The sequence below is a fragment of the Fukomys damarensis genome, unplaced genomic scaffold, assembly GCF_012274545.1.
Source record: "Fukomys damarensis isolate Sample0158 unplaced genomic scaffold, DMR_v1.0_HiC HiC_scaffold_16, whole genome shotgun sequence".
Classification (NCBI taxonomy): domain Eukaryota; kingdom Metazoa; phylum Chordata; class Mammalia; order Rodentia; family Bathyergidae; genus Fukomys; species Fukomys damarensis.
In genome coordinates, this window is record NW_022900928.1 from 52,402,168 (window position 1) to 52,414,636 (window position 12,469).

Below are 12,469 nucleotides of genomic sequence, written 5' to 3' on the forward strand. Positions count from 1 at the left end.
CTCCCACCAACAATGGAGAAGGGTTCCTTTCTCCCCACAACCCCGCCACCATTTGTTATTGTGTGATTTCTTGATAGCAGCCATTCTTTGTGGGGTGAGCTGGAATCTCAGTGTTGTTTTCATCTGCATCTCTTGAATGATCAGTGATGTGGAACATTTTTTCATATATTTACTTGCTGCTTTTACTCCTTTGTCTGAGAAATGTCTGTTCGTTTCGGATGCCCATTTTTGAGTCAGGTCTTTATATTTTGGGGGGGCTGATTGTTTTGAGTTCTTCATATGTTCTTGATAATAGTCCTTTGTCTGAGGAACAGCTGGTAAAAATTATTTTTCCAAATTGTAGGTTGTCTCTTAGTTCTTAGGCAACAGACACATGGCACCAGGTATAATATTCCCAATTTGAAACTATACTACAAAGCCACTGTGATAAAAACAGCATGGTATTGGCAAAGAAACAGGCCTGAGGATCAGTGGAACAGACTGGAAGACACAAAAACAAACCCAGATATACTCAGCTACCTCATCTTTGACAAAGGAGCTGACCATCCTCAGTGGAGGAAAGATAGCCTCTTTAATAAATGGTGTTGGAAAAACTGGATGTCAACCTGCCACAGATTAAAATTAGACCCTTATCTTTCGCCATGCACTAAATTAAAATCCAAATGGATTAAAGATCTAAATATTAAAACAGAAACATTAAACTTGCTGGAAGGTTAGTTAGGTAGAACTCTGGAAGACATTGGCATAGGAAAAGACTTTATGAACAAATCCTCAGTAGCATGGCAACTAGCAGATAGAATCAACAACTGGGATCTCATCTTATTAAAAAGCTCTGTACTTCAAAAGAAACCCTTTCAATTTCATTGAAAAGTTTAAAGAATAGTGGCTGTTGTTCTTCTCCAAATGTTTTGTAGAATTCAGCAGTGAATTGATCAGGACCTGGGCTTTCTTTGCTGGTAAAGATTTAATGAAATTTTCAATTTCCCTGATTGTAATTGTGGTGTCTAGAATTTTTCCATCTTCTTCGTTCAACTTGGGTAATTCATATGTATCTAGAAATCTGTCCATTTTTTCTGTGTTTTCCATTTTATTAGAGTACAAGTTCTCAAAGTAGGTATTGATGATCCTCTGGATTTTTGCTGGATCTGTTGTGACTTCACCTTTTCCTTCCTTATAGCATGGATTTGAGCCTTTTCTTTCATTTTTTTGACAAGGTTGACTAAGGGTTTATCAATTTTATTTATTCAATTCACTTATTCTTTTGAAAAACCAACTCTTATTCACTGATTTGGTGTGTGTGTGTGTGTGTGTGTGTGTGTGTGTGTGTGTGTGTGTTGTTCTCATGGACTCCATTGCATTGAATTCTGTTCTTATCTTTATAATTTCCTCCCTTGTATGAGCTTTGGGTTTGTCTTGCTCTTCTTTTTCTAGAAGCTTAAGATTCAAAATTAGGTTGTTTATTTAAACTTGCTCTGTTTTCCTATTGTGGGCATTCACTACTGCAAATTTCCCTTGTAGAACTGCTTTCATTGTGTCCCATAGATTCCTTTATGTTGTATTGGCATTATATTTATTTGTAAAAACTGTCTAATTTCTTCTTTAATTTCCTCTGTGACCCAGTGGTTATTCAGGAGAGTGTTATTCAATTTCTATGTGTTTGTGAAGTTTTTGCAGTTTCTTAGGCTATTGATCTCCAGTTTAGTTGCACTATGGTCTGATAATATACATTGGATAATTTCAACTTCTTTGCATTTACTTCAACATGTTCTATGAGCTAGTATGTGGTCTATTTTGGAGAATACCCATGTGCAGCCAAAAATAGAACATATTTTGATTTTATGGGGTGGAACACTCTGTAGAGGTCTGTCAGGTCCATTTGTTCAAAAGCTTGGTTCAGTTCTGGTATTTTGCTGTTAATTTTTTGTCTGGATGACCTGTCTATTCATGACAGTGGGGTATTTAGGTCCCCCACTGCAATTGTATTGGTTCTTATTTGGTGTTTTGTATGCTTTAATATTTGTTTGTATAGCTGTGGGCATTAGTATTTGGTGCATATATTTTCATCATTGTCATCTCTTCCTCTTGTATTGTTCCCTTTACAAGGATGTAGTGACCTTTTTTGTCTCCCTTTATTAGTTTTGGTTTGAAATTTACTTTGTCTGCAAATAAGAAAGCTACCCCTGCTTTTTTTCTGTGTTCTTGTTACATGGAGAACTGTTTGCCATCCTTTTACTTTCAGTCTATGAGTTTCTTTTTGAAGTAGGTGCATTTCTTATATTCAGCATATTGTTGGATTTTGTTTCTTAATTCATTTTCCTAGTCCTAGTTTTCTTGATTGGTGACTTGAGGCCATTAACATTGATGGTTATAACTGATATGTATTGACTTATCAGCATTGTGTCGTTATCCTCGTGTTGGTTCTTTTTCATTCCCTCCCCACTCCCTTTAATTTCTTGCCTTGCTTGCTGGATTTACTCTGTTGGGACTTCATTGTCTTTTTCTTGGATATTATTTAAAATTATTTGGAGTGCTGGTTTGGTATTTATAAAGTGTATCAGGTGTTTTTGTCATGGTAGTATCTTATTTCCCTATCAATTTTGAAAGATAGTTCTGCAGGATATATCAGTCTAGGTTGGAGGTTATTTTCTTTTAGGGCTTGAAATACCTCACTCCAGGCTCTTTTTGACTTGAGGTTTTATATTCAAAAGTCTGTTGGGATTTCCTTTGCATGTGATTTGTTTCTTTTCTCTAACTGCATGTAGTATTTTGTTCTTCTTTTGGGTATCTGGGATCTTGACTATTATATGTACAGGTGCAGATTTTATTTTGATCACCGTTAGTTGGAGCCCTATGTGCCTCACTTATCTATGTCAAATTCTTTCCCTATGTTTGGTAAGTTTTCTGTCATTCTGTGAACAGTTTCGTTTTTTTTTTAAATGTCATTTGTACTTTCTACTGCTTTTTCTTGGACTCTTATCAATCTTATGTTATTCTTCTTTGTATTATCTAGGAGCTGTTGATTGATTTTTCATATTCCCTTACTATGTTTTAGAGATCCTTCTTTTCATGGTCACACTGATCTCCATCCTGTCTTCTATACCTGATATCCTGTCTACAGATTGGCTTAGTCTATTATGTAAACTTTCAATAGAAGTTTTAATCTCCTGGATATGTTTTTTGTTGTTGTTGTTGTTTTTGCTTCTGTTTTTGTTTTTTGAGACAGGGTCTCACTATGTAGTTGAGACGGACCTAGACTAACTATGTAGCCAACGCTGGTCTCAAACTCACAGTGATCCTCCTGCCTCAGCCTCCCAAATGCTGGGATTACAGGAGTGCACCACCACGCCCAGCACTCCTGGATATCTGTTTGAATATGGTTCATAGATTGCATTTCTTTCCTATGCTGGGCATCCATGGCTTCTATCATGGTCCTGTGCTCATCTATTTTTTTATCTGTTTCTGTTCTTGAGTCTCTAATCATGTCATTCATTCTGTTCACCATCTCTGTAGTTATATGGGAATTATTTTTGTTTTGAATTTTTCTAGAGCCTCATTCATCTGTTTTGTTACTTCCTATGCTATCAGTTCGGGGTGTCCAGGTGGTTGATTATCAGCCTTTTCACCACATTTGCCTTTGTTAAGCTGGAAGTCTGTGTTTGTGCTTGAGCCTTGTTTGAATGTCTTCCCATTTTTATTTTTGTTGTGAGTGCTGTCCTTCATTTGATACCTGGGTTAATACTTCGATCTTCCTGTTATAGCTTGTCTTTAGGTTTTGAGTCTCTAATGACTCGGAGGCACTCTTTTTCATTATACCAGGAAGGACAACTGATTAAGTCAATCACAACATCTTAGCCCAAGTAATACAATCAGCAACACAAAAGCATCAAGCACAGCTTAGAAAATGACAATTTGTGGTAGTTATTAATCTATCCCATTTAACTGTGTGAATTAAATCAAAATCAAGGCTAGTGCTCAAGACAGTGGCCCCTTGTGACCCTCCCTGTGTTTCTGTGGTATAAAAGGTACCAGTACAGCCAGGAGGCCAGAGGAGGGGTGGGGTAGGACTGCAGGTGTTGGTGCACCTCCGACTCTTTCCTGGTCTCCTGCCCAGGTTGGGCAGCTGGGGTGCAAGCTGTAGGCCAGCTCTAGGCAGTTCCATCTCTTATAGGTCTGCTGCCAATGCGGAGTGGGCACCATATTTTCTTTTTAAAAGTTTTTTTTTTTTTTTTAACAAGTTGACACTCCTAACTACTCAGTTATTGAAGGAACCTCCTTCCTTGCATACTTATGGACCCTGGATGTTCTTAGTCTTTTTAGTTATTACCAATCTGTTCTATAAATGTTCTTTTACTGTTTTATAATTTCACTTTTTTATCTTTTAAATTGTTACTTTTACTTTCATCTATTACCGTGTCTTTTTTCTTGAAGAATAAACTTTGTTGTATATAGAATAAGTTGACTTTATAAGTATGTGTTTACATTTTACTTTGTATTCATTGGATTTACTCATTTTTCTATTTCTATATTTTAAAATTTGTATGAGTAGTTTTAAATAAAAGTTAATTAAAATGTAGTTTGAATGTTTTTTATTTCCTAGGGAATATATTAAAGCTATCCAACTTTATTTTTATTAATCACAATAATAAGTTGTTTAATTCCATATTCGAAAGCAGTGAATATTGTAAAATAGAAATAAAATGAATGAATTATGCTATAGTGCTTAATTCTCTTTGAGAGTCATGGTATTTATGGAATGTTCTGAAGAAAATTTCTTATATAGTATAACACCTTACTGTATATCAGATTATTATTATTACCTATCATCTTTTGATAATTGCCATAAATATATTGCCATCTACAGTAATCCTATTTACAGAGGAAATTTAGAGCTGATAACCTTTCTTTACTTAGATTTAGAGGATACTGGCATTTGCAAATCAGATATATTCTATTAATGCTTAACATTTTTTATAATAGGATGTAGATGAAATAAAACACTATATAGAAATGCAAGTTTGATTTCAACTATAAATTTGACTAAGATTTCTCTGCATCATATTCTGATTTAATAGTTTGCTCTGATTATTTACTGGAGTATGTATGATATAAAGATATGGAAGTTATGGGTGACCTATATTAACCCATAGCCTGCCATCGTGTGTTTATTTTTCTTTATTCAGCTAGTGAATCATGTACATGATCAATTGAGATTTAGCTATGTCCTCTGGATTTTAAAAGAACCCACGTATACTGAGATAAATTGCAATGGAATTAAAATGACTAAATTTTCTGATCTGATAAAATGGATAAAGATTATGACACTAAGATAGTTTCCAAACTTTGGCTATTGGCTAGTGACAATTTTTAAAAATATGTATATTAAGAAAATCTTTAAGCTTGATTCATTGATTTGAAGTTTTACTTCAACTTAATAGGAAATTATGTCCCACATGCTTATACTTATATTCTTTCTCTATAAATTATGTTTTTAATTTTATTTTTGAATCATTGTTCTTCATTATAACACCTTTGTTAAATACTTTGGCTAAAGGGATTCATTGATACAGCGAGGCAATCAGAGAGGTGGTGAAAAGACCTTTCTTTGTCATTTCCAGCTTGGAAAATAATGGAAGAAAATCATGATTGATCTTTCTTAGGTCACACAATACCCTTGTGTCAATATCTGTGGGGTTATATAATTGGCAACAGTATAATTGCATGTTTATCCCTGAGGTTAGGATGTTTTCTGAGACTATAAAATGGCAAGATAGGTAACTACTCTTATTTATGGGCCACATATTATATCCCAAATTTTTACAACACTTGGAAGTTTTGTCTCATCTCCGTAATAATTAGCAACCAGTTTACGAGCTCCAAAACATATTCTGAGGACTATAGAATGTCAGGGGATTTCTACTTTCCATTAACACTAGTAGACTACATAATTCTTTCTCAGTTCAGAGGAAAAACTGGCTAAGTTAGTAACAGTGTGTATAAATTTATGTGTGTATATGTTCATTTAAAAGAATTAACTGTGTAATTAATTCCTCAAAGAAATGCATTAATTGGCTCTTATTATCATCGTATATTTATTTACCTTAAATTATAGATGGTTACAGTAATAAAATAACTTCTAATTTCTAAAATAAGCATTTCAGTGGCTTTTCAGCTCCACACTATTCAACCCCAAACTTAAATTATGACTTTCTAATTACATGTTTCTCCCCAAAATATGCTTTGCTTTTTATACTATTTTAATTCACACAGTAGCTGTTTCACACACATTATAGTTGGTGGTATCTGCTTTGGCCACATCTGAGTTATGGCCAGCCAATCATGTCTGATTTTTTAATATTTGGAGGGTTTGTTTATTTTTTGTTCATTGTCATGTTATAGTTGTAAATACTTTTTTAAAAATCGTCTATTTTATACAGCAGTTTTATATTTATAAGCAAATTCCCATATGTTTCATGATCTCACCTACCTCTCAGCCTCCAGCTGCTGTGAAAGTCCTGTACTAGAATTGAATATTTGTTACTAACAGTAAGCCTTCTTATTACTTCAAACCCATCGTTTACATTAAAGTCCACTCTTGATGCTGTTCCTTTTATGGTTTTTTAAAAAAATTGTAAGTGATGTGTTTCCACCATTGTAGTATCATACAGAGTAGGTTTAGCGTCCTAAAACCCCCCGATGTCCCACCTTTTCATCTTTTCTCTCCCTCTCTGACTGCAGCAACCAGTAATCCTTTTACTATAGGTTTGCCTTTTCTAGGATGTCATTTAGGTGGAATCGCATAGTGTGTAGCTTTTTCAGATTGACCTCTGTCACTTAGTAGTGTGTATTTAAGTTTTCTTTATGTCTTTTCATGGCATTATGGTTCATTTCTTCATAATGCTAAATGATAATATCTCATTGTCTGGATATACCACAGTTTGTTTATCCATTCACCTACCAAAGGCAATATTGGTTGCTTGGTTGCCAAGTTTTAGATTTTGAATAAATCTGCTGTATATATCAATAAGGAGGTTTTGGTGTGTATAAGAGTTTTCAGCTCTTTTAGGAAGATACCAAGAAAGGCAATTGCTGGTTTATATGGTAAGGTTATATTCAGTTTTATAAGAAACTGCCAAATTGTTTTCCAAAATGGATGTACCATTTTGCATTTCCACCAGCAATGAATGAGCATTTCCATTTCTTCATATCCTTACCAGCATTTTGTTAATGTTTTACATTTTGGCCATTCTAATAGATGTATAGGGATAATCTCCTTTTATTTTGTATTTTCTTGATGATATATGTGCTCCTTTGTTTATTTTTATTATTTAAATTAAGACATCTATTGAGCACTTGCTATCTGCATATACATATGTCCAAGAGATTCTTTTATAAAATAAATTGTATTTTTGTACTTTATTATTAGAAACACTGAATTGGAACAACAGATGGATGTGGTTTTCTTTCAGACAGACATTTTAATAATTTTTACAGGAGGTTCTTTTAAAAAATATGTATCTTTTACATATTATGCTTTAATATCCTTATATTTATGTTTGTAGGTTTATAATCACATACATAAGATATAATAGATATAAGGAAGTATTATTTACATTACAGAGAAAGAAAAATAAAGTATATATTAGAACTTAGTAGGAAGACCTGTACTTGCATAATTTCTTTTTGTTAATGAACATTTGTGGGTGGGTAGGCTTTCTTCTTTTGCTTTGCTTTGCTTTTCTTTCCCTTCCTCTCCCTCTCTCTCTTTCTCTTTCCTCTTCCTTTTTCTTTATTTCTTTCTCTTTTGTTACTGTAGTACTAATGATCAAACCCATAGGTACTCTGTTACTAAGTCCCCAGACACTTATTTTGAAAAAATTTCATGCTAAGTTGGCCAGGTAGGACTTAAACTTCAGGTCCTGTAGCCTCAGCCTACCAGAGTACTTGGATTATAAGCATATGCTAGCACACCTGGCTGCTGTTTCTTTTTTTTTTTTTTAAAGCACAAATAATATAAACTTATTTTAGAAAATTTACAGAATACATATAAGAAAAAAGAAAACAAAAATCACCTACAATTTAAAAACTGAAACATTGATAAAAAATTTTAGTAATTTATTTTTTGTAGGTATATAATCATGTATTTTTATATAAACTTTCAACAAAATGGGCTATGTCATATATTTTGCTTTAAATATTACTTTTTTAGAGGACAACTTTTATTAATTTTACTTAAGAAAACTGAGCAATGTATGTTTAACTGAGTTTAGTGGTGAGTTTTTTAGCTTTTTCCTTTTCCTGTCTGCTAATGTGAGTTATAGACTGTGGACCCAGGACTTTGCCTTTCCAGTGATGGTGGATCTCATCATATCTTGTTACTGTTATTAGCTCTGACAGTTTTCATCAACTTTGCAAGACGCCATCTCTTCCAAGTAGAACTGTTTGAGGATAGTGGTGACTCCTGTCTTCTTATGGAGTAGATGTCCCAGCCTAGCCTTCCTCTTGATAAAGTAGTAGGAAATCCCATCTTTATGACACAGAGTGTAGGCAAGAAGACAACCAGCTAGACAAAAATGATAGACTTTTGAACATTTGTCATTTCACTTTTCCCCGTTGTAAATAATCTTTTAGTTGATATCCTTATTTTGTATCTAGGAACTTACGTGTGGTCTTTTGCATAAATTTCTAGAAATGAAATTTCTTAATGTAGTTGTATGTAGAACCTTTAGAGCCATATAAAGTTGTCTTCAAGAGTAATTACATGAGGCCGGGCGTGGTGGCGCACGCCTGTAATCCCAGCACTCGGGAGGCTGAGGCAGGAGGATCACTGTGAGTTTGAGATCAGCCTGAGCTACATAGTGAGTTCCAGGTAAGTCTCACTACGTAGTGAGACCCTGTCTCAAACCCCCCCCAAAAAAGTAATTACATAAATTTTATTATCACCAGCAATATATTATTGTTATTCTTAGGCTGTCATTAATACTAGGTATTACATAAAGTACTTGGCCTTAAGCATTTTTATAACATTCCATTTTTTAATTAGAAAATTTGTTTGTGATCTTTGAAACAATCAAATAATGTATATATACATATGAAGAAAACAATCTTTTACAGTCCCCTTTGGAATTTAACCTATCTCCTCCCAAAGGCTATATAACTAGTATTAAAATTTGGTTTATCATTTGCAAATGTATCTGTCTTCCTACAATTACACATAGTGTATGTTAATATTTTTATATGCATGGCTTTTATATTATTTTTTTAAAATCTTTATAATATTGTGAATAGTTTCTTCAGGTTTTTCTTCCATTTCACTTATATCTTACTAGCTTTTTCTTTACCTGGGTCTAATTTACAAATACATTTTTTTTTTCCAGATGTTCTTCTCTCTTCCAACTGCCTTTTTCAGAAACACTGTTTACTTCTGGAGTGTGTTATTCCTTTTTTGAGATCTTAGCTATTTTATCTATATAGTCTCTCACAAACTGTTCTATTATTTGAAGTTTTATTTTCCCCATTTGATGTGTCTAATGATGCTTGCTCATAGTAGATTATTTTCTCATGTTGGTAATTTTGTACTTTGAATTTCCTTGATGCTTATACATTGATGTGTTTGAGTTCTAGGTTAGGGGACAGCTTTACAAGGCAGGTTTGCCTAAATTCTTGGAATGTAACCAATGGAACCATTGTTACTTCTGTTGTTTAGAGACTTCTTGCCATTCCCACAGTTATATTTATACTTTAAAACTGTGCTAAGCACAACATGACTATCTTTTGGTTCTTTTGTTTCATTTGTAAAATTTTGGGTTATCAGGTAGTTTCTTCTGCATTATCTAATCTTAATCAGTTACTCATATTTTGACTTTGCTGCTTTTTTGTTAGTAGTAACACATTGATGTATGTATCCATTGGACTTAGTTGCTAAGGCTTCTAAGTAGAAAGTGAAGACTTCATTAGCGTTTTCTGTTTAATTTAGGATGACGCTAGTAAATATCTAGGAAAAGGAAAATATTGTAGTTATAGTTGTATTAGTTCCCCGTCTGTTTACATCCATACAATGACCAATTAAAGACTGCTAATGCAAGAAGTGGATCTGACTGATAATAAATGATTGAAACCTCACAATTGGATTTTGGCTAGCTAAGTATGTTAATTGTGTTTTTTTTTTTGGTGCAGGGAATCGAACTCAGGCCCTTGTGCTTGCCAAGCAGGCAGCAGAACCACTGAACCAAATCCCTGGCTTGTTTGTTTGTTTGTTTTCTGAAATATTCAGGCGAGAGTTTAGGCAATGTATAGCAAGAGGTTAGCTAAAATTGCTTTGCAAAGCTGATCCCGTAACCTAGATCTCAAACACATCAGCTTTAGCAGTTTCTCTAAAAATTTTATCACTCTCTCTTTCATCTTCAATTTTAAGTGTCTTTTCCAAATAGATGCAATTTTAATAGCCATTTCTTATATTGATGAAAGTAGGTAGTATGAAGACAGTGTACAGATTTTTATGAGCCAAAATTTAGACTATGCTTTTCCAAAGACATAAATTTTGAAAATGCTTAATAACATCTGGTATTCTTTACAGGCTGACCAATTGATGTTTGCTTTACATTTTGTTCGAGGCATGCATCCTGAACTTTTTCAAGAAAATGTAAGTCAAATTGAAGGAAGAAAATTTTAGAATTACATAGAAATTTGATAATGGGAATATTTTTAGTTAGATTAAAAGTTATTTTAGGCTATAAATTGTATATAACCTATTAACCTCTTACTAAGTCAGAAATTTAGTGTAAAATGTTTTCTAATTCTGTCCCACTCTTGTTGAACTCTATGTTCCAGAGTAATGGTGAGGAGGAAAGACAGATGAGTAACTTAGCAAGCTGCCTAAATTTTTCTGAGCCTAGGTCCATAATTCAGTATACAGGAAGAGTTAGCCTTTTAATTTCCCTGACATAAGCAATGGAACTGATAAACAGAAAAAGTGAGATAGGATGCTCTATTTAGTATCTTTTCTGACTTTTCAGGAATCAGTACTTGAAGAAAGACAGTAGCTAGTTCTCAGAAACTTCATGGCACTAATCTCTTCATGTATAATTTATCTTCATTATCTATGACCTCATATTTAATCTGCCAAATAACCCTCTGTGAAAACTGAGAGGAACCTCCCTTGAGCTAGAATTCCTCTCTGCTCTGCTTCTAATTAAAAAAAAAATTGTTTGTAGATATCTTTTTGTCATTATTATGCAGTTATAATAAAATAAGTTTATTAGCCAGGATGTGAATGCTGTGCAATTTTGACCTAGTAACTTTTAATAATTGGTCAGATTTAATTATCTTCTGAGTTTTCTTCATTTAAATAGTTAAAAGAAGACAGACCACTTGCAGTTCTGTCTGTGTTCTTTCTTTTGTTTTTCTCTACTCCTTATGCTATGATTCACTTGTAGAGGTTTTCCTGGATTTATTAATATGACTCCTTTTAATTGTTAACTTTAAGGTCTTTCCTTTCTTCTATATAATTCTTTTTACCCTGGTCAACACGTTTTATGTAATATTACACCTTATATTCCCTATTTTCTGTCCTGGATATAAATAAATTTTCACTAGGGAAGAAAAGTACTTTTCTCATAAACTTTAGTAATAATTGTATCTATTTTTAACATATGTGGTTGCATAATTATGATAGGAAGAGTAGGTGGTCAGGGCAGGTGAAGGCAAGAAGCATATTAATTTGGTAGTGTTTTCATATTGCTCTTAAATTTTCATATATTTTATTTGTTGGATAGTGTGTAACAAATAGTATGGTGGTTATTATATAATGTGGGGAATCCCAGGAGAAGACAAATTTTCTTAGATCACTAGATCCTGTAACACTTGATTCTTTGATTTAAAAAGATTGATTCTAATCTTATCCTATTCTGTGAGGAAAGATAAACTATGGAAGTATGTTTTAAAATTATACCTAACATACAATTTTAAAATTGTTTATGTTCCTTACTGCTATGTATTAGGAAGATCATATAAAAGAACAAATTAACAGGTAGGAAGAAATATTAATTGAATTAGACATTTAAATTTTAGATGTTAAAACCAACATATATAGTGTAGTTATATATAATTAAAAATGTATCAGTACAGCACGTTTGTGATACGTAATGAATATGTTCATCACAGGGAGTCTGTATGTATACATATTTTATCTTCATTCTTTTTACTTCTCTTTTCTCTTCTCCTCCCTCCCCTCCCTCCCTTTTCTCTCCATCCCTAGGTCTGCTTCCCATCTGCAAACAGTCTGCCCCCTGATTCCTATCATCTTTTATTTAATCTTTTTTTTTCTTTTTATTGAGTTTATTGGTACAATCTAGGTATACAGTACATTTACATTCATTATTGGGATCTTGTACCTCTACATGACAGGTCTTGGTTTTCATTTTTTCTCCTTGTCCCCACCCTCCCTTCACCCCCTCCTCCCCTCCCCATTTAC

General features: G+C 33.4%; 1 protein-coding gene across 1 annotated transcript in view; it reads left to right on the top strand.

The window, feature by feature from the left end:
* Positions 1-12,469, top strand: part of Dync2h1 (dynein cytoplasmic 2 heavy chain 1) — a 318,483-nt gene that overhangs the window by 151,265 nt on the left and 154,749 nt on the right. Inside the window, exon 72 of the mRNA XM_033764303.1 lies at positions 10,574-10,639. Coding sequence (XP_033620194.1) covers positions 10,574-10,639 — 66 coding nt within the window. The remainder of the gene's footprint in view (positions 1-10,573; positions 10,640-12,469) is intronic.